This window comes from Lissotriton helveticus, chromosome 1_2, assembly GCF_964261635.1.
Source record: "Lissotriton helveticus chromosome 1_2, aLisHel1.1, whole genome shotgun sequence".
NCBI classification, from domain to species: domain Eukaryota; kingdom Metazoa; phylum Chordata; class Amphibia; order Caudata; family Salamandridae; genus Lissotriton; species Lissotriton helveticus.
Genome location: NC_136058.1, coordinates 457,994,922 through 458,022,500, shown reverse-complemented (window position 1 = coordinate 458,022,500; position 27,579 = coordinate 457,994,922). Strand labels below are relative to the sequence as shown.

Genomic DNA, 27,579 nt, shown 5'->3' with positions numbered 1-27,579 from the left:
TTGCAAATCCCTTTCACGCTGATATGAGCCATTCCATGAGCCATTGTAACTACTGCAAGCACATACGCATCGGGTAACAACCATCTCTGATGTTCAGACAATTCAATCCAACAACCATTTGCATCCATCCTACCCGCACTTCCTCTCCACATGCTCAACTCTTTCTCTGAAGCCTCAGCTTGAATAGCCTTCACACTCTCTATCGTGTCTTCACACATTCCCACATCACCAACCCATCTTGCAGGTCCTGCAACATACATTCGGCTCATCACATTCTTTGCAGTTTCTTTCGCGATTTCATCAGCAAATGCATTTCCATGACCAACATCATCAGTCACCTTCTTGTGAGCACTGCATTTTACAATCGCTACTTGTAGAGGCAAGGTCAGTGATTCAAGAAGCTCATTCACCAACTGACCATGCTGAATCTTAGATCCATGCGAAGTCAGGAATCCACGTTCTTTCCACAATCGTCCAAAACTGTGAGCCACTCCAAAAGCATACTGGCTGTCGGTATAGACAGTTACTTTCATTCCTTTCGACAACACACATGCTCTCGTGAGTGCAATTAATTCTGCCGCTTGAGCTGAATTATGTGGAATACGTGCAGTTTCAACAATCGTATGCAAAGTCGTGACAGCATATGCTGCAGTCGCGTCACCATTCGGGAGCTTGAAACATGAACCATCCACCCATAATGTACCATCACATTCAGCAAGAGGAGTATCATAGAGATCTACTCTCCCTTTAGTTTCTTCTTCTGTTTTAAGAAAACAATCATGCTGTTCTGAAGCATCTAATTCTTCTACAATTGGCAACAACGTGGCTGGGTTTAATGTGGCACATCTTTTTATGTGCACATGGCTCGCTAGTAAGGTCAATTCGTAACCGGACAATCGAGAACTAGTTAAGTGCTGTGTCCTGGTTCTGTTTAACAATATGTCTACTGCATGTGGGACCATAACGATCAAAGTGTTATCCATCACTATACCAGCAGACTGTCGAATAGAGACAGCTGCTGCTGCTGTAGCTCTTACACAACTTGGCAATGCTTTAGCTACCGGGTCCAAAGTCGACGAGAAATATGCACAAGGACGCTCTTTGTTTCCAAACAACTGTGTCAGTACTGATAATGCACAACCTTGTTTCTCATGGACATATAATGTAAAGGGCTTACTGTAGTTGGGGGTACCTAACACAGGAGTCGAACATAGTGCTGTGCGCAATTCAGAAAAACTTTTCTGGCACTCTTCAGACCAAGGAACGGGATTGGGCGTACCTTTACACGTTAATGCCACCAAAGGTTTGGCCAATAACGAAAAATTTGGAATCCACTGTCTACAGTACGATGTAATACCCAAGAAAGCACGCACTTCTCTCTGTGTTCTTGGCACACTCAATTTCGCTATTGCCTGAATTCTCTCTGGGGTCAATTTCCTTCCCTCCTTCGACAAGAGATGACCTAAGTAGGTCACTTCTTGTCGGCAGTATTGCAGTTTTGAAAGTGACACCTTGTGATGTAAATCATACAGATGACGCAACAATGACAATGTGGCGTTCCTACATATTTCCTCAGTATATGCAGCAACAAGCAAATCATCTACGTACTGTACAAGAGTGGCACCATCAAGTAAAACAATCGTATCAAGCTGTGTCTTTAGAGCTTGACTGTATATTGATGGACTTTCACAGTAGCCCTGAGCAGCGCGTTTAAAACGGAAGCTTCGTCCTCCTAAAGTGAAGCCAAAAATATCCCTGCTCTCTTCAGCAATGGGGATGCTGAAGAAGGCATTCTTCACATCAATCACTGAAAACCACGTTGCAGAAGCTGGAATCATAGTCAATAGGGCAGTAATGTCAGGGACAACTGGAAACTGTGGCACAACTATTTTATTCACTTCTCTCAGATCAATCACGAATCTGTACACGGGTGGCTGAGAAGGATCAGTTCGTATCAAAACCGGCAGAACAGGACTATTGCAAACGTTGCCTCTTGTTTCTTCAATGACATCTTTTTCAATTAGGTCGTGAACGATCGCTAGCAAAGCTTTTTCACCTTCACTAGAAATTCGGTATTGGGGAATTCGTGGCATTTTAACATTGGCTTTCAATGTTACAACATATGGTGGTATTTCTAAAAGACCCACATCATTAAGACCAGTAGCCCAAAGAATATCAGGAAGAAACGACAATTCTGTTGGAATTTCATCCCTCGACAAATACATTGGGGAAACCACTTTCTTACCTAGAGTAAGTTGTACTCCTGAAGGAGAACAGTACAAAGTCGCATGCAATCTTTTTAACAGATCTAATCCTAACAAGTTTTCACCACAACCTGTTGTCAGAATAAGGGGTGCTTCTAATTCACAGGGACCAACAGAAAGAGACAAAGGGTCAGAAATCGGGTTCCTAACCGGGGCGCCAGAAAATCCTACAGAAACATTCATTTCGCCGGACAAAGGTGCGCCAGGGAGTTTGGAGTGCATAATAGAACTCTTTGTAGCACCAGTATCCAAGAGAAAAGGTTCTGACACACCTGATGTAATCACCTCAACTTATGGTCCACTCTGATCTACTGGAACTGAAACAACTCCCTCTCTTTGTCCATGGCTGTCCTAGCAACCATTACTTTCCCATTGCTCACCTTCTGTATAGTAATCATCAGTATAGTACTGAGCTGTCCTACCAGATGCGTTATTCTGCTGATCGAACCTATTCATAGAACTTTGTGGTGGAAGAGACTGCGTGTTCTGGGGGACGTTTCCACGTCCTCTACCTCTAGGCGCTTGCTGAACGCCTCTACCACTTGTGTTTGAAACACCATTCGCACGTTGTAACAGGATAGGGCAACTATGCTTAAAATGACCTTCTTCCTTGCAAAATGTCCTTCTTCCTTGCAATATGAACACTGGTTGGGACCTACAGTGACACGTGGCTGATTATACTCGGCTCTTTGTGAGTTCCTTTGATACTGTTGAGGCTGCTGATAATTATTCTGGTAGTTGTTCTGACCACCGTTATTCTGGCCATTACCACCACCACGTGGCGGATAGGCTTGCTGCAACAAAACCTTTTTTTTCAACTCTTTAGTTTTCTTGTCTGCTCTGTCTTTCTCGTCTTTGTCTCTATTTTCGTAATTTAGGGCAGTAGCCAATATCTGTGCTGAAGAAGAAACAGCCCAAGAACTCTCTGAATCCTTTAACTTTTTACACAACTCTGGAAGTAGATTGTGCACGAATTTATCGACGAACAATCGCTGACCACCTTCTGTGCTCATGTCTTGACCACTGTGGTCGACAAACGTTTCTTCAAACCTGGTAAAGAAGTCAGACACCGTTTCGTCTTTCTTCTGTTTACACGCAGACAGTTTGTCGAAATTTACACGTATCGCAGGCATTATCGTTTTCATGTAAGCAATTATTCTACCAGGGAGTTCAGCTATTAGAGGCTCAGGTTTAGCACCACCAATTTGTAGGGCATCGGCAGCAACGATATTAGCCCACGAGTCACCTAATTCCTGATCGTGATCTGTATGTCTAATTTTTCCCCATAAAGGCTGTGGAACAACATTCCCAAATAACATATCGATATCGGCTAGATTCATAATACATGAACCAGCAGTCTGTGACAACTCCTTGTAATACCCTGCAGGATTTTTACGCGGATCTGGCAATGTCTGTTTAAGGGCTAAAACTTCAGCTCGCTTCCATGGCACATGTACCCACACACGCTGAAAGTGAGGCTGAATAGGAGGATTAGCATTTGCATCACCCTCTCTCCATTGTGGGGGAACTTCTCTCATGGGGTACTGTCGCGATCTTTTCCTACTGGATGCACCATGCTCAGATAGTGACCCAGAAGTGCTTCCCTTACTCCGATACGACAACAATATTTCAACCGCTTTCTTGACATCGGGACCTACAATCATGCCCTCTGCAAAATCGAACCGCGCACGACACAATTCGGGCGGGTTGCGTTCCTGATCATTGTCTTCCAAATCTTCACAGAGAAAAACACACATTTGTTCAAAAACTTATCTCTGCTTCGGTGCTTCCCACTGACGGAAGACTTCCATGACAGACTCTACATCATATCTTACAGTGTCCATAACCCATTTACGTGCTAATCTATTCAGTAAATCTCTCTCTTGATAGTCAGGCAGTTGACTTCGCAACTGTCTTCGTTCTGTGTTAGGGGTCGTGTTAGGCGACCCAAGAAAAGGTGAGAAAATATTAGTAACAGTGTTGGCCATTCTTTGTCGAACGGAAGGAGAAACTGACGGAAGAATGGGCGGAAAAATAGGCCGAGATAAGGTAGGAGCAGAGACAATAGCAGAAGGAGCATTAGGAGAAGTAGAAGGTGCACTAGGCAAAGTCGTAGAAAGCACAGGTGAAACAGATGTGGTCGGTGGGCCTTGAGGAGGCTGCACCATCGTAGTAGGAGCCAGCTGAAGGACAGCTGGTGGTTGCTGCAGAGCAGCAGGAGGCACAGCAATCACAGGCTGTGCAACTAAAGGTTGCGGAGGTGCCGTAGCGTTTTGCGCATAGGGGGGTGGCGAACTTAACAAATGTGATATTAACGGATCTTTTCCCAGCTCTTTTGCTGCATCTTGCTTGAGAGTCGGCAAAACTGGATAGCATTTATCTATCGCCTTTTTACGTTGCCTGTGCAACTGCTCACTCATCTGTTCCTCTTCATTGTCTTTATACTTCATAGCAGCTTGCATTATTGAAATACCCCTCTCTCTCTTATTTTTCTTCTCTAATTTAATTTCCTTTTGTTTGGTTTCCTTACGCCATAGGCGGAAAGAGTCAAACATTGCCGGCCGGGCTTTCTTCTTGAACAGTTTGACCTCGAGATTATCTAGAATTTCAGCGTCAAAACTACCGTATTGGGGCCATTTTAAAACACCATCGTTTCTGGTGTATTTAATCCACACTTCATTATATGTGATGGGACCTACTCCATGTTTCACATACAGTTCATATGTTGGAGTTCCAACCGGAGGAACCGGACACGAGTCCTCCAATCGGGAGTCCCTATTATTACAACCAAGACAAAACAGGTTTCTAAGTCTAAGACCAGGCATTTTCGCTCTCTAGTCTAGTTCCAAACTTCAAAGGATTATCGATTACGATATTTCTCGTGAATACACGAGTCCTTCAGTTTTGGCACTTGCAAGTTCCAAATTTAATCCCAAAGGATACCCAAAACTAAGAACCAACTAAGGACTGGGAGACGCTCCACTTATACTTAACTGAAATATCGATGACGTCACTAGAAGACTTGTCTTAGTGTTTCGCTCTACCAAACTTCAGGGGTCCACATCAGGGCGATAGCCAGGGCAGTAGTCCTTCGTAGCCGTCGGGAAGCGGGGAACCTCGCAGTAAAAACCTTCGGACCACGTCGACATGCAGGGGTCGTTGAAGTGGTTGGCCGTCCTCCAGAATTTCCACACGAAGCTTCTCACGAACCTCAGGCTGGACCGGTACTGCTGGAATCGCCTCAAACGTTGGGCGCCAACTGAGGTACTGGGGTTTTCAGAACCGGTACTGATCCGGTAACCCAGCGGTGCCAGGGTACACCCAAAGACCTCGGGTACTTTCCTGATTCAGACCACAGAAACTCAGAGTCTTCTAGGTGAAGTCAAAGATCGATTTATTGGCTGCAACCGTAACAAGCGTCCTAGAAGTACAACACACAGGAAGTATGTTCTCAGGAGACTGCCGCAATTCACGAAGTCAGGCTTCTCTTTTTATGCGAAATAATAAGCTTCAGGCAAACATTCATAGATTTTCAGAATACTATTCACATATCTCGAACACAAATAAGTAACAGAGTTATAATGACAAGCTCACATTTTCGGTTGTCCAACCCATAATAAATTACTCGGCAAGGTCCGGCATTTCCATCAGATATCAGTGTTCCCCCAATAAAACGAGCACCTTCCCATCATAAAGCACATAAGAGAAAAAGAGTGGGGCCAGGTGTGGGCAAGATTTGGCAGGGTGTGTGTGTGATAAAAGGGTTTTATGGCCGGTTGCGCCTAGATGCTATCTCGACCGGCCACTGGGAGAGGAACTGACCAAACGGGTTTGGCCTGGGGCGATGGTTCCAACTTGCCCAGGTCACAGGAAAGTCAATCAAGGAGTACGTGTCCTTTTGATATTGAATTAAGCCTATGTAATGGGCAACACACAAAATGGCTGCCGCACACAAAATGGAAGCCACGGGTTCGAGGTATAGATGACGATTTCGGAGTGAAATCATCACTCGAATGCGACGAAAATGCTTGTACATAATGTACTCGCCATTCTCGGTCTTTTGATACCAAACTCGTCGTGATACGACGAAGTTTTATTCTCGAGTCCAGAATGGCTACACGAGTTCGGATTTTCAGTACTACATGATGGCGGGTGGGAGTGAGTTCCATATTCTTGGTGCGGCTCCGGAGAAAGCCTGATTGTACGTTCTTTTTTTCTTAAAGCGTGCAGGTTGGAGCAAAAGGGCTCTGGCGGACCGGCAGTTTCTGGCTCCGCCAGATAAAACAAGTTTCTGTGCGAGAAAAGCAGGGGACTTGAAGTAGAGAGCCTTGTGGTTGATGCAAGCCAGCTTAAATTGGATTCTGGCCGCAAGCGGAAGCCAGTTCACAGCTTTAAGGTGGGGTGAGATATGGTCAAACTTCTTAGAGCCAGTTAAAAGTCTGGCAGCGGCGTTGAGGCAGGCTTTCAAGGGTACCAGAGAGGTCGTCTTAGGTAGGCCAGCGAGGGTGGAGCAACCATATTCTAGCCTGGAGAGGACTAGAGCCCGAATTGCCGATTTTAGATCTGGGGGGGTCGAGGAAAGGTTTCAGGTTTCTTAGGTAGTTCAAATGAAGTCTGGCAGTTTTGGCCATCGTGTTGATCTGGCCCCGCATGTTCAGGTTGCCGTCTAGGGTAATTCCTAGGGATTTAGCAGAGTCCACAATGGTAGGAGAGCAGTTTAGCACTGTGATAGCCTTGATCCAAACTTGAATGTCTGTATTGGTGTTAGGTGGTGAGATTAAGAGGAACTTAGTTTTTTTGGCATTGTGTTTAAGCTTGTTTGATGTAAGCCAGTGAACCGTCAGCTTTAGGGCCTCGTTCAGGGAGCGGATATCCTCTGGGAATAGATTTTGATGTAGAGCCGTGTGTCGTCGGCATACATGTGGTAGGAGATATTGGCAGTACGCAGCACCTCTGAGAGCGGTTCGAGGTAGAGATTGAAGAGGGTAGGGGACAGGGTTAAGCCTTGAGGGATTCCAACTGTGATCGGAGAGGAAGCGGATAGGTTGCCGTTGATCAGGACTCTTTATGAGCGGTTCTGGAGGAAGGATCGGAACCAAGCCAGAACGGTGCCATCCAGGCTCATCCTAAGTTTGAGGCGATTCAGGAGAATTTTGTGATTGACCGTGTCAAAAGCCTAGGATAGGTCAGAGGAGGCTCAAGAAGCAAGTTTTACCTTGATCAAGGGCTTGAAGGGCATCAAACACAATGTGGAGAAGTGTGGTTTCCGTGCTGTGCCCAGGTCTGAAACCAGATTGCAAGTCGTCTAGAAGGTGGAAGTTGGTGATGTGTTGGCTCAGCTGTGGCTGTACACATTTTTCCAGCACTTTAGCTAAGAGAGGGATGTTTGAGATAGGTCTGTAGTTGTCAGGAGAAGCCGGATCTAGTGTAGGTTTTTTTAAGATGGGGACAACCTGGCCGGCTTTGAGAGAGTCAGGAATCGATCCCTGTAGGAGGGAGGAGTTGATTGGCGTCCAAGAGGAGATGATAGCCGGAGAGGCAGCGGCAAGGCAGTTTGACGGGAGAGGGTCGTTGAAGTGGTTGTTGGGGCTTAAAGAGGAAAGGATTTTTGTGACAGATTGTTCATCATAGACTTTGAAGTTGTACCATAACGCTTGGTTTTTGAGGGAGGTCTGGGAGGGCAGCTCGGAGTGTGGAGGAAGAACCGGAGGGGTTTGGGAATAGGTAGCGGACATGAGTTCCTTTCCTAGGGCAGAGATTTTATCACAGAAGAAGGAGGAGAATTGCTTGCATGGGATTGGAGATATATGGGTTTCTTTGGAAGATTTAGCTAGTTTGTCGGATTGATGTTTGATCAACTCGAATATTTTACGAGGTCTATTTTTAGCGTTACCCAGTTCAGTTTTGAAGAATTATTTTTTTGAGTTGCTGATATTTTTGTTATAGGTGTTTCTGGCTTGCCGGAGAAGTTTAAGATGGTCTGCGGAACGGTGCTTTTTCCAGTTCCGTTCTGGTAGTTTCTCATCTCGAGCGGTCGCGACCACTCGCAATGAGAAACCTGACCTCCCCACGTTGAGAATCTCTCCAGGAGGTTTATTTTCCTCCCTCGCGATCGGCAACTTGATGTTGCCAATCGCGAACCAGGAAAAAGTCAAGCCAGGATGTTGATTTTGCTCGATCGCATTCGCCAACTTGGCGTTGAGGACCGCGAGCGAGCAAAAAATACCTGCTACGCTATGTGTTTTTGCACTATGCTACGTACGATTCGCGTAGCGCGTAGTTCCACAAACTCCGCGAGCTTAGCGTAGTTCACCGCCCAGACCTAGTTATTGCATTGTTTGCGTCAATCCTAGTGCCTGCCTGTGATATTACATTATGTCCATCAGATTCTTCTAATTCCTGGCCTGTGTTTTTGCATTGTTTGCTTCAGATTCTCCTACTGCCTGGCCTGTGTTATTACATTATTTGCATCAATCCTAGTACCTGGCCTGTGTTATGGTAGTGCTTGAGTCATATTCTTCTAGTGCCTGGCCCGTGTTATTGCATTGTTTGCATCAAACTTAGTGCCTGGCCTGTGTTTTTGCATTGTTTACATCAGATTCTCCTGGTGCCTGGCCCATGTTATTGCATTGTTTGCGTCAGATTCGCCTACTGCCTAGCCTATGTTATTCCATTGTTTGCGTCAGATTCTCCTCGTGCCTGGCCTGTGTTATTGCATTGTTTACATCAGATTCTCCTCGTGCCTGGCCTGTGTTATTGCACTGTATGCGCTGCTTTTGGTATGTTATTTTTCTAATAGTTGCAGCTTTTGTAACAAACATGGCACCTTTTATCCCAATCAAGTGCATCTGACTGCAAGGACACTGCACTCTCCTTGCAGTAGCAATGTACTTCCTGTTTATGTAGCAACAGACAGCACGAGATTTCTGCCAGAGATGTCGTAGGGTCAGAAACAGTACATAGGTGAGTAGGTATGATGCAAAACAAACTGTTTAAATGAAGAAGCTGCTGTGATAGACGTCCACCCTGGAAGGAAGATCTGCACAAGGCACAGTTGACAGAAGTCCAGCCTGGAAGAAAGATCTGCACAAGGAGCAGCTGACGGAGGTCCTGCCTGGAAGGAAGATTTTCACAGGGCGCAGCTGACAGAAAGTCTGCCTGGCGGTGACCTCAAAGCAGTGATCCGTCAAGACCAGCTAGCCACACTGGACGCGATGTACACCAGAGGCCTGATTTAGATTTCAGTGGATTGTTTATTCCATCACAAATGGGACAGGTATCCTGCCCGACCCGTGGAAAGTGCATTACATCCTGTGGCAATTATAATAAGGCAGACAGGATATCTGTCACATTTTGATAAGGCCTTGGTGTAGTTCGCAGAGTTTTACTCCGCAGAACTCCACGAAGTGTCAGGCGAACTCGGACGCACTCTGCAGACTTCTGCTAGGGGCAGATTTTGTTAAGATTGGGAAGAGGTGTGGCGCCATGGCTAGGGCGACTGACTCCGGAATCTGGGGATCACGATTCGATCCCCGGCACCAGCGGCAGATTAGCCCAGCACCATGTGACTCTGAGCAATAGCTTGCTTAATCTTTCCGACGGGCCCGAGCGCCTAGAGACCCTAACGGGTGGTGTTGAGCTTTACAAATGTGGATTATTATTATTATAGTTGCGCTGCTCTCATTGATTTTTTGTGCCAGGAGTTTAACCCGCACTGTAAAATCAGCACAAACGGCACTACGCGTCGTGCCAGAGGGCACTGCTGCTTTCTGTCACTCTAATTGACATTCTAATAGAATGGCAGCTTCATAAATGAGAATGGCAGATTTCTACACTCGACCTCCCGAAATGAGAAATCTCGCCAGGAGGAGGTCTAGCGCATTATATTTTCTCATAAGCCCTCGCCACCTTACCGTCGGTGAACCGCTGGAGACAAGAACTCCGTTCTGCATCACTTCGTGGAGTTTTCTGGAACTCCACACAGAGTACGGAGAGGGCAAAACTTCGCAAGCTCCGCAGGCACAGTCAAATTCTTCACCCAACTGTAGTTTTGAGGCAATAATCTGTTGGACAAACTTCTAACTAGGCCCTATGTCTGCAATAAGTGTTGTAGAAGAAGTGAGATCCATGGCCTTTTGAATATCGGGCCGTTATCTGACTTCTGATGAACCCCACTGATTGAGTGCGCAGCCACAGGGCAGTAGGGGGGCCGAAGGACAGGAAATTAGGGAAACTTGAATATAAGAAATATGCAAAAGTAGAAATGCCGCATCACCTGTGGATAACAGATACCTCCTCCCGCTCTGCCAAATGCCCATCCAGTCACAAAGTGGCATCCTGGGCCCCAAACAGGCAACATCATGCCAGATGCTATGTAATTTTGGAAAATGGGGAAAACAGTAATATGCACACATTTGCTGCGTGGATAGCTCAGGTGAATTATTGGTTGTGATGGATTCTCTATAAGTACTAAATTACTGATATCGTTGAATATTAAATTATATGAATCAACATTTGTTTGCCTTATCTGCGCTTATAATGTAAAGGATGGGCCTTACAGTGAACCCCTCACTCTGTTTTACAAAAAAGCCCCAGAAGGAGCGACATCTTACAGAACTTTATCTACCTTAGAAAGAACTAAAGACTTGCTTTTTAAAGTTGTATTTCATGGCCAGACCAGGCTCTGTAAGCGGCACTAGTTTCAGGGAGATGGAGAGATGTTATGGTGATAGGAAACCCCGCTCAACTCACAATGTTCCAGTCTTCCAGGTTAGAAGAAACCAGAAATGCTTGAACCAAGGGAGCTGTTGAAAGTGTCAAAGGTGGCTTATGACCAGCGAGGTAAAGACAGGAGTTGGAATTTGAGATGATCTTAAGTGAATAGGAAAGAAACGAGAAGAAGTGTGTGACTGGAGTTACTTTTGTTGTATACTTCTTGAAGATTTACTGTACATTTTACAGCCCAGCCTGATTCATCTCTTTTTCTAAAATCTATTGCTGTTTAAATGAAATCTTGATGATATGCGTCTATCTTAAGCTATACCTCAAGCACTTGGGTGCTCTGAGCGCCCTTACTCTGTAAACCCTGGTAAATCACCTCCTTTTCAGACATTAATAAGATATCACCTGATCGACAGAACTTATAGTTAAATATCTGTGTATGAAGAAATATTCCTTGCTAAGTTTCAAAGGCGGTAAAGAAGAAGGGGGAGATTTACTAAGATTTTGCACTGTGTTTGCTTCACAAAAGTGGCACAAAACAGTGCAAAATCTTTTTTTCCTAATTTTCTGTTCCAGCAAATAACGTAAAAGTAATGTGAAGCATCGCATAGCACTGCTTCACGCTACTTTGCTCTATAGTGGCCTGCCAAGGGTGGTGCATGGGCGTTTCCGTGCAACCACCCATGGTTTCTCACGCTAAACCCAATTTACCAAATACAGTAGATTGGGTTCAGAGTGAGAAAACTGCACCCTGTTAAACTAGGCGCAAGGAAGGAGAAATGCTTTCATTTTTCCTTCCTTTTCTGACTTTGCATGCGTGCTGCACTGTGCAACACAGATACAAAGTGGGAAAAGCTTTCCCTCATGTCTAGGCATAGTATTGTGTACAGGAAGGGTGTCCTTCCTGTACAAAGCCTATGCTGGACTCACACACACACCATAGCTCTTTGGGGCTAAGGTGTGTGCATGGCGCAGGCCCGCTGTAATCTGTGCCGGCGCAAGGGAATGGGAAGGTGAGAGCCATATCTTTGAAAATATGGTGCTCTCCTGCTCCCTCCCTGTCACGCAATGCAACGCAGCCTCGCGCGGGGGGGGGGGCTGCGCTGTATTGCGTGGAGATTTAGTAAATCTCCCCCGAAATGTCTTTTACAACCAGTTAAACATTGTGAATTCTCATTCCATTATGTTTTAATTTAGTAATTGTAAGTATCTTTACATCCAACAGAAAACAGGCCTTGAATGTGTGAAATGACCATCAATAATGAAGCGAATGCTGTAAATCTTCAATAATAGCAGAAATAACGAGCTTCAGTATTCAGGAAAACATCAGCGCAGCCGGCGACAGGGGAACCTGCACACAAACTGACAGATTCCGGATGAAGCATCAATGGCAGTTCAGTAATTGTAAGAGTCTGAGCTGTGCACCTCCACGCCACAAGACGAAGAAATGACCTTAGGAAAATTAAGGCAACAACAATAACAAACCGCCTCCTGCATAAACAAGTGCCCAACACCAACTTTGATCATGGGAGCGGTATGATGTGATTACCACAGTGCTCTGTTTTTTAAAATGATGACAAGCCATCATTCCGTGCTCTATGTGAATTGTAAACTCTTTGTGGCCAAACCACAGTAACCAGAGAAGAGCACAACAGAGCGGAGCCAGACAACTGACGGGTAAAGGAAAGAGGAGTTTTTATATCTACAATGCAACAGACTGTCCAGATTTGCACCGGCCGGAAGGAAGATACATTTTTACCCGCAAGCGTGAATAGCCATAATCCAATCTAAAGGCACAATCGCTTACAAAGACACCTTCTACGTTTTTGGAGTGTGGTAAATATTTGATGGCTATCGCATTTTATTGTTAAAACAGAAATCAAACATGCGAAATACTGCACACATATAAAGTGTGTGAGAAAAACACAAGTGTTTTATCAGCCATGTCTGCCCATCAGGAAATTCAGTCATGTGATGTAGACAAATATATACCCGACCACAGACACTAACCAAGAAAGAAGAATCATACACATGCAGCAAGAGCTTTAGTTTGACATCACTACTCAAACTTCATCAGCACACGAACACAGGAGAAAAAACATTCAAGTGCAGTGAATGTGTAAAGAGCTTTAGTCACTTATCAAGCCTTCAAAGACATCAGCAAACACACACAGGGGAAAAGCCATTTAAATGCAGAGAATGTGTGAAGAGGTTCAGTCGATTATCATACCTACAAAGGCATCAGCGAACACACACGGGGGAAAAACCATTCAAGTGCAGTGAATGTGCAAAGTGCTTTAGTGAGTTATCACACCTTAAGATACATAATCGAACACACACAGGGGAAAAACCATTCAAGTGCAGTGAATGTGTGAAGAGCTTCAGTCGATTATCATACCTACAAAGTCATCAGCGAACACACACGGGGGAAAAACCATTCAAGTGCAGTGAACGTGCAAAGTGCTTTAGTGAGTTATCACACCTTCACATACATAATCGAACACACACAGGGGAAAAACCATTCAAGTGCAGTGAATGTGGTAAGTGCTTTAGTCTATTATCAAACCTACAAAGTCATCAGCAAACACACACGGGGGGAAAGCCATTTAACTGCAGTGAATGTGGGAAGAGCTTTAGACAATTATCAAAGCTACAAAATCATCAGCGAACACACACGGGGGAAAAACCATTCAAGTGCAGTGAATGTGCAAAGTGCTTTAGTGAGTTATCAAGCCTTCGAAGACATCAGCGAACACACACAGGAGAAAAGCCATTCAAGTGCAGTGAATGTGCAAAGTGCTTTAGTCAGTTTTCACACCTTCAAATACATAATCGAACACACACAGGGGAAAAACCATTCAAGTGCACTGAATGTGCAAAGTGCTTTAGTCATTTATCTAGCCTTCAAGGACATAATCGAACACACACAGGGGAAAAACCATTCAACTGCAGTGAATGTGTTAAGAGCTTTAGTCTATTATCAGAGCTACACAGTCATCAGCGAACTCATACGGGGGAAAAATCATTCAAGTGCACTGAATGTGCAAAGTGCTTTAGTCACTTATCAAGCCTTCAAAGGCATCAGCGAACACACACGGGGGAAAAGCCATTTAAATGCAGTGAATGTGTGAAGAACTTTAGTCGATTATCAGAGCTACAAAATCATCAGCGAACACATACGGGGGAAAACCCATTCAAGTGCACTGAATGTGCAAAGTGCTTTAGTGAGTTATCATACCTTAGAAGACATCAGCAAACACACACAGGGGAAAAGCCATTCAAGTGCAGTGAATGTGCAAAGTGCTTTAGTCAGTTATCATTCCTTCAAAGTCATCAGCGAACACACACGGGGGAAAAACAGTTCAAGTGCAGTGAATGTGAAAATTGCTTTAGTCATTTAGCAAGCCTTCAAAGACATCAGCGAACACACACAGGGGAAAAGCCATTTAAATGTGGTGAATGTGTGAAGAGCTTTAGTCGATTATCATACCTACAAAGTCATCAGCGAACACACACGGGGGAAAAACCCTATCATTGTAGTGAATGTGACAGTAGTTTTCGTGACTCTTCATCATTAAGGTATCATCAGGGAACACACACAGGAGAAAAACCATTCAAGTGCAATCAACGTGGGAAGACCTTAAGTCGTTTATCAAAGCTACAAAGTCATCAGCGATCACACACAGGGAAAAAACCCTATCATTGTAGTGAATGTGACAGTAGTTTTCGTGACTCTTCAGCATTAAGGTATCATCAGCGAACACACACAGGAGAAAAACCATTAAAGTGCTGTGAATGTGCAAAGTGCTTTAGTCAGTTATCACACCTTCAAAGTCATCAGCGAACACACACGGGGGAAAAACCATTCAAGTGCAGTGAATGTGCAAAGTGCTTTAGTGAGTTATCAAACCTTCAAAGACATCAGCGAACACACACAGGAGAAAAGCCATTCAAGTGCAGTGAATGTGCAAAGTGCTTTAGTCAGTTATCACACCTTCAAAGTCATCAAGGAACACACACGGGGAAAACAATTCAAGTGCAGTGAATGTGCAAAGTGCTTTAGTGAGTTATCAAACCTTCAAAGTCATCAGCGAATACACACAGGGGAAAAGCCATTTGAATGCAGTGAATCTGTGAAGAGCTTTAGTCAATTATCAGACCTACAAAGTAATCAGCGAACACACACGGGGGAAAAAAAACCCTATCATTGTAGTGAATGTGACAGTAGTTTTCTCGGCTCTTCAGCATTAAGGGTCCATCAGTGAACTCACACTGGAGAAAAACCATTCAAGTTCCATTAAAGTGGAAAGAGCTTTAGTCGAATATCAGAGCTACAAAGTCATCAGCGAACACACAGGGGGAAAACATAGAAGGGCACTGAAAGTGAGAAGTGCTTTTGTCAATTTTCGATCCCACACAGCCCTCAGTGAATACAATTCTTCATTTAACTCACATGGAAATAATCCTAGAGATGCAGGGACCCTGAAATGAACTTAAGAACATCAAAAATAATATTGACACATCTGAGGACACAGACAAGAGCAGAACAGTGCAGTTATTGTGAGAGGAATGAATTACGGAAAAAGATAACATTCAATTTATGTAGTACATTGAAATACCAGATGATAAAAGACCCGACTAGCAGTAAAGAAGAAAAACAGATAACAGTATTTGCAGAATTATAAAAGTGTTTGTTTCCAGTGATTGTTCACTTCCGTACACATAGCAAAGAGACATGATGTACCAGGATACACAGTGGGAGACAACACAATGTGGATTAAAAGAAAAGAAACATTGTTGATTTTTATTTGGTGAAGAAGAGATACAAAGAAAAACATTCAATTGCACCTGATCACACTACCAGTAAAAGCAACACTGAACAATACTGGGACTAACAGCGGTATTTTCAGCTAACTTGTCAGATTAGTGATAAAACCTATAAACCCAACACACCCAGAGTGGACATGTTGTCAGGGCTCTGGAGATGGAAGCTTCATTGCTAAAATGCAGGTATTAATATTAACAAATGCCACTGCAGTATCTGTAATGAAGTAGTGAAGCACAGGTGTTCAAGAAATAACCTATTTGTAGATATCAAAGAGCAAATACCTTTTTTTAAGTAACGTTTGCTGCATCTTTTACAGACTGTTATCGGTTGATGGATCAGCTCGTGCCTCGAGCCTTATAACTAAGTGTGACCCGTGGCTCCTCTTCGACTTGGCTCTCCCTATTCATTTTGTGACTTGCCAAAATCTACTTTTTACCAGAATTGAGCCACTGTAAGCAGCAGACTCTGTTTGAAGAATGTGGTGATATAGCAAAATCCCACATCAAAAGCATTTATGTGCCAGGACAATCCGTTGCACTCTTAGCAACTCGTCTTTCACACTTGATTGTCCCTTGTCCTCAAATGTTCTGAAGGATATGTCGTATGAATGCCAGAAGTGGCAGTGACATTAATGAAGCTAACGCTAACAGGAGTGTGTGGGAGATAGAGAGGGGGAGAGAAAAAGAGAGCGAGAGAGAAAAAGAAAGGGGGAGAAAAAGAGAGAAATGGAAGGAGGGGGAACGGCACGTTATTTGTACTCACCTAAAAATAGAAGAAGAAGCCGAATACATGTCAGTGTGTGACATCACCAGAGAAACGGGCTGAACACCTGTGAATTTATATGTTTATTTATTTTTTGGGGGAATCTTTTTATTGAAGCAAACAGTTCCATCTTATTTATATGTTTATTTTTAATACCCATAGACCCATGTCATGCCAATCAACTGGGCGCAAGTAAGGAAAATAGTGAAGGAGCTCATTATCATATGCAAATCACAGTGACGTCACATGTAGTGTCAGACCCTTATAATAATTTTCACATGAAAGGTTGACGGCCTGTTTTAAAAACAAAAAACAAGAAAACATAAAATAATGTAAAAATACGTTTGTGGTTTCAGTTTTTATACATCATGTGTTTTTCCCACCATTTGTAACTAAACTCGGAAATGACTGAAAGTGTAAATATTTTTAAACAGATATGTGGAACTTGGAAATTACATTTTTAAACAATTTTCAGCGAATAAGTAAAATGTGCTTTTAATTTGCGTTTGTTTCCTGACGTTATTCTTTATCCAGCCCCTAAGCCCCAAAGTGTTTCATATTTACAATGTATTAGGCAATAGAAGGGATCATTTTGTCACGTTCTCTGTGCCTCTCTTGCGCCTCTCACACAAACAAACACTCAGAGGCCTGTGTCTGCAGTGCTGGGGCACAAAGTAACAATTATCAGTCGCAGGCTAAGGAGCTAGGTGGAACTGAGTCCCATTTCTAGATAATAGTTGGGAGACCCCTTCAAACTGTGGCTACCCGCCGACTTGTGCCGTGCTGATAAAGCAGTAGTGAATTTGAGTAATTTTTGATGAATTGAAATGAGAGATAGAGAAGAAGAGAGCGAGGTGCAGGATATATATTAAAGAAATGAAAAAAAAGAGACACAAGACTTTACCCTGTTCAGTGTACAAGCACTTTACGTAAACAAGTTGTGTTGTGCGTTGTGAACAGGCTGTCACCCCCCTTTGTATGTAAATGAGCTTCTGTGACCAGACACCCCAGGCTCCCATCTCTTCTAGCGTGGATCATAATGTGAGCACTGTAAGGTAATCACAAACAAGGGCTATATTGAGAAACAATCGGCTTCCAGGTGTCAGTCGTGGTTATGTAGTTCTTTATTCATCTTTTTTTAATTTACTTTAATTTATAGCAATTCTCCAGGTTACTTTTTCTCAGTATTACACTTCAGGTTGCTTATAGCTCTCCATCAGTTAAATGTGAGGTTAGATGTAGGATTTGTTGTTAGTGTCCCTAGACCATGTCCCAATCACTTTGTCCTTCATTTGTCGGCATGGGTTTGTCCACACACTGGTCTAGAACGGCCTTCTCAAGGTAGAAGGCGCTGTAATAGGAATAATAAATCAGACATATATGAAAATGTATGTAAACAAATATGTGCCTTTCAGTTATCAGGCACCACCAGACTCACGTCTACACATGTAATTGAGAACCAGACTAAAGTGACTCCTCCCTATATAAATATGTGCCAACAGTAATCGGGCTGATGGTTCCGCTGATGCGCACAGCAAATAAAGTTCCTGGGACTGTACGCATTGGCCTAAAGTTTACTTGCTGAAGTTTCACACAGTTTCGCTGATGCGCGCAGCTTATGAGATTTGTGGATATTGCGCACTGTAAGCAGACTGAAGATCACCCTTAAGTGTTAACTAGGTCAAAACATAGTACATACATAATGCAAAATGTCACTGCCCCTCCCTTCTTGTTGACATCTCCAGGAGTTCCACCTCTCTCGTGGCTGAAGTGAAAGAAGGTTTTTACACATTAGGCTCCTGTCTGTGGCACTTCCTTAAGTGCAGAGAGGAAAGCCTCACTGTTAATGCATTGTTTGGGCTCTGAGGGACAAGAATTCTTTGAATACCTTCCTGAACTCTCTGATAGTGACTCTGACACTCTTAATGAATACTAGATCTGCATCAAAAAGTTGGACTTGCACCACCTCCCCAAAGTGAGTACTGTCCTTGTACGATATCACTTTGGGATAAGAATGCAAAGGCAGGAACAGACGGTGGAACAGTACATAATTACCTTGTGCAAATTGGCTTCCACGTGCAATATTGGTGCAGCTTCAGAGGCGCGCTTAAGAGATCAGTTTATCTTGGGGTGCGCCCTCGACATACCGAGACACGCCCTATAGCAAAAAGACACGCCATCGCTTTAAGAAGTGCTGACCATAGCCAAAAGTCTCGAGCCTTCAAAAGCGTGTGTTGATATTATACGCAAAGACAGTTCAGGTGATAAGAAGGAGAACATTAATGTCAAGGTGCTGGTGGATAGATTTGTTAAACCCAAATCGAGCACCACTTCAAGGCCCTTTAACACAAAGAATTTTCAAGGGAAGTGCTTCAGGTGTCGCAACTCTGGCCATATGGCCAGCTTTAACCCGTTGCGTGCGTCGGACGTCCCCCGGCCATCCGACGTCACAGTGAGCATGTGCGGAGGATGGACGGGGGCAGTCCGAACCACGCCCACTCATTAATGTGCCCGCACGCGGAAAATTCGCGCAGCAGCCAACAGGTTAAAGACTGCCCAGGCTGGAAGGCCATGTGCAGAACTTGTGAGAGAAAAGGTCACATCTCAAAGAGCTGCAGAACGGGCAACAAGCATAAAAAAGTAAGTTGATCTTTATGAAGGAGATTTGGAAGGAATCAATATTCTCCCAGTCACGGGTAATGCTAGTGATGGCCCTCAGGATCTAGTTTTGATCAATGATGCTCCAATGAGCATGCTCTTCGACTCTGGGGCCAAGATAACTCTAGTCCCAAAAACATTTTATGAGCGTAATCTTCTGGGCAAAGTCACCCTGTTGAAGCCAGACATTAGACCAAAAGGTTAAGGTGGGGTGACTATTGAGTTGTTGGGTTATTTCTGAGGCACGATTGACTTCAAAGGGAGGGTCATCCCTGGTACAATCTATGTCTCGATGAAGCAGGACTCGCTCATAAGTTGGTCACATCAACGTGATCCCACTGAGATCTGTCTGCCTAAAAGAATTACCACCAGTTAGGGTTGTTAGTAATGCTAATTGAGACTGGATCGAGGAATTCCCTGAGGTCTTTGCTGGTGAACTGGGTTTGTCTCAATAACTATGTACATTGGGTAAAGGTTCAATCTAACGCTGTACCAAAAACAGTTCCGGTCAGGAATACCCCTCTGTACGTAAGGGAGAGCATGAAAGTTGAATTAGACAATCTCTTAGGCAAGTGCATCATTCAAGAAGTTGAAGCAACGGAGTGGGTCTCTCCTGTTATGGCCAGCAAAGCCAAAGGGGAGGCCAGGCTCTGTGTCAGCTCGAGGGAGCTCAACAAAGCAGTTAGTGTTGATCATTATCCTTTACCCAACATAACTAATATGCTGTGTTCTCTTGAGGGGCAAGGCATTTTTCTTCCTTGGACTTCACCTCTGCCTATCACCAGGCCAGCCTTCACTCCTCTTTAGAACAGTCAGAATATTCACTCCTCTTCCCAGGACCTTACCTCCTGTGTAACACCCTTTGGTACCTTTAGATTTCTAAGAATGCCTTTTGGACTGACTTTTGAAGCCTCATTTTTAGGTCGAGCAGACCTACTCTCAATGCGTGAGCATTGAGGGTGTCTGCTTCAGACCTAATGCTACCCGTATTTGGGAATGTGGACAGCAAAGTGCCACGCGCCGAGATTGTACCTCGTGAGCGCGCACGTCGCCGTGCCTCGTATTCCCATGCACAAAGAAAGCCTCACTCACGCATGCGCACATACACATCCATACACACACTGCATACACACACGCACCCCCCCTTAAACAGACACACGCGCACACAGACAGACAGACACACTCAAACAGACACACGCGCGTACACCCCACCCCCACTCACCCCTCCTCTCCCTCAACACACTCACCGGTTCTTGCGGTGCTCGGCGGCCGTTCTGCCTCTCGGGCGGCGGTAGCGCTTTGCGGGGCTCTCTCACCACATGAGAGCCCCGCCTTCCCCATGCGCCCGGCCGCTCTTCACCCGGTCCCCCATCTCGGGACCGGGACTCAATCAGGAGCCTTCGTGGCTCCTCGGGCAGCTCGCTCTCGCCGCGATGGGGCGGGACTTCCTGTTGGGGCCGCGATGGGATTGGCCGGCTGGCCAACCGCTTCCGGGTCGTCGCAGGCAGCGCGGCGGCCCGGCGGGGACTTGTGATAAAAAAGGGACGTAGTTTAGAATTCTGTGTGGCGGGCAGGGGTATGCCATGGCACCTCGTGGGCAACACTGGGAGTAGCTCATCCAATGAGAAGACGTAGTGTGCGGGCGTTAACGTGGGGGCATTAACTGATTTTTTTTGACTGCATTCTAATATCCGTGATAATGGGGAGCAGGAATAGAAGAGGCGAACAGTTCGTATCCTACCCACTTTTAACTCGTGGAAACTTTTGTTCATGAGGGGGCAGCCTGCGCGTTACAACCCAGGCAATTATTAGGTTATTTGACATGCAGTAAATTGTGGTACTTTGTGCAATGTATGGTTCGCCATTGCATGCCAATTTGCGTGCATTTACTGTAGACCGGGTCAATAATACGAGTTAAAAGCCCGTAGCTCTCCTCAGCCAGCTTTGCCCTTCCCCTACACCTGCACAGGGGGCGCTGGCCAATAGCGAGCGTTATTGCAGGAATAACCAGTCTCCTGAATTAGAATATACAACTACTGTTTCTGATAGTTATATACAGCGCTTCATACCGCACAGCTGCCGTTTCTAAGCGCTGTACCTAGGTGTTCCTGCAGCAAGGCCCTGTCTTTTTGGCTTCGAACTTTTGAACGTGGCTCTGGACAGCGTCTCCTGGTTTGCAGTGTGTGAGCAGAGCTGGCCACTGACTAACCTGTGAGAGTACCCGTGCACACAACACCCTCGCACAAGGGAGGCCGGGGGCCTCCAGCCGCCCGCCCACCCCTCTCCTACCACCCCCCACGCCATATTTAGGGCTAGATTCACCGCGGGATGTGCTGACGCTCGCAGTGAGGTACAAAACACTAGCACGTCACCCCTCAGCCTCCTGCTCTGCCTTGTCCCTGCCCTTTAATGACCTTCCCTTGGCTGTCCCGTGTCTTTTTGAATGTTATGATTGCCTCGTGGGTTGCAGGTTCAAGTCCCTTCTTTGCAGTCCTTTTCAGAGGGGACAATGCAGAAACATTTTGAGGCTGGGCTGACAATGGATGAAAAGGCGCGCGCCTTAAAGTTGTCGCCGTCAGTTGCACGTGTCAGAGCTGCTGTGCCCCACCTGTCCTCTTTCATTGGCTTGAGGCGTCAATATTGTTAATGGTAATAACTCGTTCACATGAATACCTACTCTACAAACCGCATGTTCTGGACGTGTATTACGCGTTAGTGTCACACCGAATTAATAATACTCATTTTTAGGGCGAGGCCTCTGCCCACGTAAGTGGGAGGAGTTTCGAGATCCTAATGTTAAAGAAGAGAAAAAAAAAGTATCTCCTAGGGCTTTTGCGAGACAAATTCCACACATTCTTTAGTGTGTTCTGTCATCTGGCCAGTGATTCGTCTTCGTTGTGTTGTCGTTTTAATAGGCTTGAAGTGATAGGGTAAATGTAGTTTTCATCCGCCATGTTGGGCATTTTTCGTTCTTGCTCGCGCAAAGAAGTACATTAATTATAATTAGGAGCTGTCAGGGTGCCTCCGTAAGTGAATCCAGATGGCCGGGCGCGTTCACCATCTGTCTGAGCAGGCTGCGCCGCCCAGCCCCTCTCATCTTACATAAAAAGCTCCCAGTAACCCAAACAGGCCGGGTGTGATGCGCACAGACTGTCTGCAGGCATCTGCCCAAGAAGCCAATGGCTGGCTGCTCCATCCCGTCTGATTTATGCCATGTGTGTGCGAGTGTGTGTGTTAAGCCTTAAATTGTTGAGTCTCTGGCTGGCTGCGGTGGTATTACTGGATGGCGGGAGCGTGTTTTCGGCTCGCAGCGCTGCTGGCGCTGATACCCGGCCCTTGGCCGGGGCTCAGCTCCAATCTCACACCTGTCTGAGACAATGAGCGCCTTGTTAGACACTTCCCGCCGGCCGGCCGCCATCTTGCACATTTTAAAGCAGAGGTGGAGGGGAAGAGGTGGGGGCCGCTGCGCCCGCTGAAATGCTGACTTTTGAAGGAAGCACCATTCACCGCCAGATGTATAAGCATCATTTTGTGGGCACTTAAAAGCACCTCCCCGGTTAACCGAGACTTCCAGTTCGCTTTAAAGTCCGGCTGCTGTGTAATTACCTCGTTCTGTGCCACTTCTGTTTAATCAGGAAAAGGTAATAGGGCCCAGGGTTGTCGACACACACACACGGCACTTTAAGATGTGTTGACATTTGGCGAGGAGAAGCCACAGTTCTTAGTAAAATGCGTGCATTTTTCTCCCGCAGAGTGATCAGCGCTGCCAAATGTTTCCATGCCAGGGTTGGCTCGAGGCGCTCGATTTTGAGGCAGCAGCAGTGGATTCTGGGACCTAGCTTCCGCTGACCCAATTGAGGATACTCACTTTACTGATCTCGCAAGCATGGGAGCCTCATTTTGACTTGCCGGGGTTTACATTCATGTCCTTCAGAGGCAGAGCACTGCATTTGTCAGCAGCGAGCGTTCAGTTCACTGAGCCATCCTGGTAAATGTTGCAGAGCCCCCTCAGCTGACTCTCTATAGAGAAGGTGGCGTTCAGCCATTCCTGATTGGACAGCACTAAGCGTGCAGGGGTTGCAGTTCTACTTTTTCATTATAAATATGGGCCTAAAAGTTTCTCATTACTTGGTGCTGTGGTCTGCAAAACCTGGACGTGGGTACAGTCACTGCCAACACACGGGGCCACGTGACACCCATGCATGGGCTCCCAGGAACCACACTGCGCCACGGTGTTGGCTAAAAAGCCGGAAGTGGGCGGAGCTGTCACACGAGACTTTGGATTGGATAATTTTGAAGCTATGGGGAGAATTTCCGTGCTTCCCAATTCTTTAAAAATTAAACTCTTTTTTATTGTCAGAGCCCCCAGGCACATACATTCTCTTTAATGTAGGCCTGAATGTTAATAGTCCAAGAAAAGTAAGTAGCAGTCTACTCTGTAAATGTATAACTCGGTCTAATATTTGCTAGTGACATGTCAGCTTATTACCTGGGAACTATCAGATGTTTGGTTAAATCTCCGAATCAGAAGTTTATTTTCGCAGTCTATTTTCACATGGGCATCCCCCTATTTCTGTATTAGTTTTGTCTTTTCTGCTTTGTCCTCCATTATGATGGTGGCTGAAAACACCTCAGGTTTGCATGTTTCTCTATTCCCCTGATTATTTTTTAATGTACTTTGCCCTTTCGGGTCTCCAGCTTTGCCTTAACCCTGTTTGACTCCAGTCTTACTCTTGCACTATCCGCTTTACTTGACTTCAGGTCTGCTGCACACAGCCTCACACAGGTCTGCTGCACACAGCCTGCCACAGGCCTGCTGCACGCAGCCTCACACAGGTCTGCTGCACGCAGCCTGCCACAGGTCTGCTGCACGCAGCCTCACACAGGTCTGCTGCACGCAGCCTGCCACAGGTCTGCTGCACACAGCCTGCCTGGTCTCCAGGTTTACATTTACATCTCAGACTGTATTTAATCTCCAGCCTAAGTCGTGCAGCCTAAGTCGTGCACATCAGAACTTGCGTTCCTTTGAATTTTAATTGGTGTTTATTCTACTGTGATAGTGTCTGCCTCGATGCACCATATTACAAACACATTTTTCAACCTTAACATTGGATGTCAGGCTTCTGTGGTCCCCAGAATTCCCCTAACTTTCACACTACTGTTACTATTTTGATTACATTCTGTTATCATCTCTGCTCTTACATTTTTAAAAAGGAGCGATAGAATTTTTTTTGCCAGTGCAGTTTGAGAGTGCAGTTTGAGAGTGCAGTTTGAGAGTGTAGTTTGAGAGTGCATTATGAGAGTTGAGAGTGCATTTTGAGAGTGCAGTTTGAGAGTGCAGTATGAGACTTGAGAGTGCAGATTGAGAGTGCAGATTGAGAGTGCAGAATGAGAGTGCAGATTGCAGTTTGAGAGTGCAGTTTGAGAGTGCAGAGTGCAGATTGAGAGTGGAGAGTGCAGTTTGAGAGTGCAGATTGAGAGCGCAGTTTGAGAGTGCATATTGAGAGTGCAGAGTGGCAGTGAGTGCAGACTGAGTGCAGAGTGACAGTGAGTGCAGACTGAGTGCAGAGTGACAGTGAGTGCAGACTGAGTGCAGAGTGACAGTGAGTGCAGAGTGACAGTGAGTGCAGAGTGACAGTGAGTGCAGAGTGACAGTGAGTGCAGAGTGACAGTGATTGCAGAGTGACAGTGAGTGCAGAGTGAGTGCAGAGTGAGTGCAGAGTGACAGTGAGTGCAGAGTGACAGTGAGTGCAGAGTGACAGTGAGTGCAGAGTGACAGTGAGTGCAGAGTGACAGTGAGTGCAGAGTGACAGTGAGTGCAGAGTGACAGTGAGTGCATAGTGACAGTGAGTGCATAGTGACTGTAGAGTGCAGAGTGACTGTAGAGTGCAGAGTGACAGTGAGTGCAGAGTGACAGTGAGTGCAGAGTGACAGTGAGTGCAGAGTGACAGTGAGTGCAGAGTGACTGTAGAGTGCAGAGTGACTGTAGAGTGCAGAGTGACTGTAGAGTGCAGAGTGACTGTAGAGTGCAGAGTGACTGTAGAGTGCAGAGTGACTGTAGAGTGCAGAGTGACTGTAGAGTGCAGAGTGACTGTAGAGTGCAGAGTGACAGTGAGTGCAGAGTGACAGTGAGTGCAGAGTGACAGTGAGTGCAGAGTGACAGTGAGTGCAGAGTGACAGTGAGTGCAGAGTGACAGTGAGTGCAGAGTGACAGTGAGTGCAGAGTGACAGTGAGTGCAGAGTGACAGTGACTGCATAGTGACAGTGAGTGCATAGTGACAGTGAGTGCATAGTGACAGTGAGTGCATAGTGACAGTGAGTGCATAGTGACAGTAGAGTGCAGAGTGACTGTAGAGTGCAGAGTGACTGTAGAGTGCAGAGTGACTGTAGAGTGCAGAGTGACTGTAGAGTGCAGAGTGACTGTAGAGTGCAGAGTGACTGTAGAGTGCAGAGTGACTGTAGAGTGCAGAGTGACTGTAGAGTGCAGAGTGACAGTGAGTGCAGAGTGACAGTGAGTGCAGAGTGAGTGCAGAGTGACAGTGAGTGCAGAGTGACAGTGAGTGCAGAGTGACAGTGAGTGCAGAGTGACAGTGAGTGCAGAGTGACAGTGAGTGCAGAGTGACAGTGAGTGCAGAGTGACAGTGAGTGCAGAGTGACAGTGAGTGCAGAGTGACAGTGAGTGTATAGTGACTGTAGAGTGCAGAGTGACTGTAGAGTGCAGAGTGACTGTAGAGTGCAGAGTGACTGTAGAGTGCAGAGTGACTGTAGAGTGCAGAGTGACTGTAGAGTGCAGAGTGACTGTAGAGTGCAGAGTGACAGTGAGTGCAGAGTGACAGTGAGTGCAGAGTGACAGTGAGTGCAGAGTGACAGTGAGTGCAGAGTGACAGTGAGTGCAGAGTGACAGTGAGTGCAGAGTGACAGTGAGTGCAGAGTGACAGTGAGTGCAGAGTGACAGTGAGTGCAGAGTGACAGTGAGTGCAGAGTGACAGTGAGTGCAGAGTGACAGTGAGTGCAGAGTGACAGTGAGTGCAGAGTGACAGTGAGTGCATAGTGACAGTGAGTGCATAGTGACTGTAGAGTGCAGAGTGACAGTGAGTGCAGAGTGACAGTGAGTGCATAGTGACAGTGAGTGCATAGTGACAGTGAGTGCATAGTGACAGTGAGTGCATAGTGACAGTGAGTGCATAGTGACTGTAGAGTGCAGAGTGACTGTAGAGTGCAGAGTGACTGTAGAGTGCAGAGTGACAGTGAGTGCAGAGTGACAGTGAGTGCAGAGTGACAGTGAGTGCAGAGTGACTGTGAGTGCAGAGTGACTGTGAGTGCAGAGTGACTGTGAGTGCAGAGTGACTGTGAGTGCAGAGTGACTGTAGAGTGCAGAGTGACAGTGAGTGCAGAGTGACAGTGAGTGCATAGTGACAGTGAGTGCATAGTGACAGTGAGTGCATAGTGACAGTGAGTGCATAGTGACAGTGAGTGCATAGTGACAGTGAGTGCAGAGTGACTGTAGAGTGCAGAGTGACTGTAGAGTGCAGAGTGACTGTAGAGTGCAGAGTGACTGTAGAGTGCAGAGTGACTGTAGAGTGCAGAGTGACTGTAGAGTGCAGAGTGACTGTAGAGTGCAGAGTGACTGTAGAGTGCAGAGTGACAGTGAGTGCAGAGTGACAGTGAGTGCAGAGTGACAGTGAGTGCAGAGTGACAGTGAGTGCATAGTGACAGTGAGTGCAGAGTGACTGTAGAGTGCAGAGTGACTGTAGAGTGCAGAGTGACTGTAGAGTGCAGAGTGACTGTAGAGTGCAGAGTGACTGTGAGTGCAGAGTGACAGTGAGTGCAGAGTGACAGTGAGTGCAGAGTGACAGTGAGTGCAGAGTGACAGTGAGTGCATAGTGACAGTGAGTGCAGAGTGACTGTAGAGTGCAGAGTGACTGTAGAGTGCAGAGTGACAGTGAGTGCAGAGTGACAGTGAGTGCAGAGTGACAGTGAGTGCAGAGTGACAGTGAGTGCATAGTGACAGTGAGTGCAGAGTGACAGTGAGTGCAGAGTGACAGTGAGTGCAGAGTGACAGTGAGTGCAGAGTGACAGTGAGTGCATAGTGACAGTGAGTGCAGAGTGACAGTGAGTGCAGAGTGACAGTGAGTGCAGAGTGACAGTGAGTGCAGAGTGACAGTGAGTGCAGAGTGACAGTGAGTGCAGAGTGTTGGACAGGCCACATGAAGGGCTCGCTCCCTCCCCGCAGGACAGGGCCCGGGCCACCGTCAGCACCATTGCCCGGCCCAGCCGCCATCTTGGACACGGCACCACGCGGCCGTGCGGCCTCAGCCCGACCCCAACACTGGGCCTGGCCAGGCC

At 46.0% G+C, this 27,579-nt stretch overlaps 1 protein-coding gene across 1 annotated transcript in view; it reads left to right on the top strand.

Moving 5' to 3' along the window:
* Positions 1-23,942, top strand: part of LOC144805738 (uncharacterized) — a 148,152-nt gene extending 124,210 nt beyond the window's left edge. The window contains 4 exon segments of the mRNA XM_078672228.1: positions 12,927-12,977; positions 12,980-14,969; positions 15,049-15,203; positions 23,932-23,942. Coding sequence (XP_078528354.1) covers positions 12,927-12,977; positions 12,980-14,969; positions 15,049-15,203; positions 23,932-23,942 — 2,207 coding nt within the window.
* Positions 23,943-27,579: the final 3,637 nt, after the last annotated feature.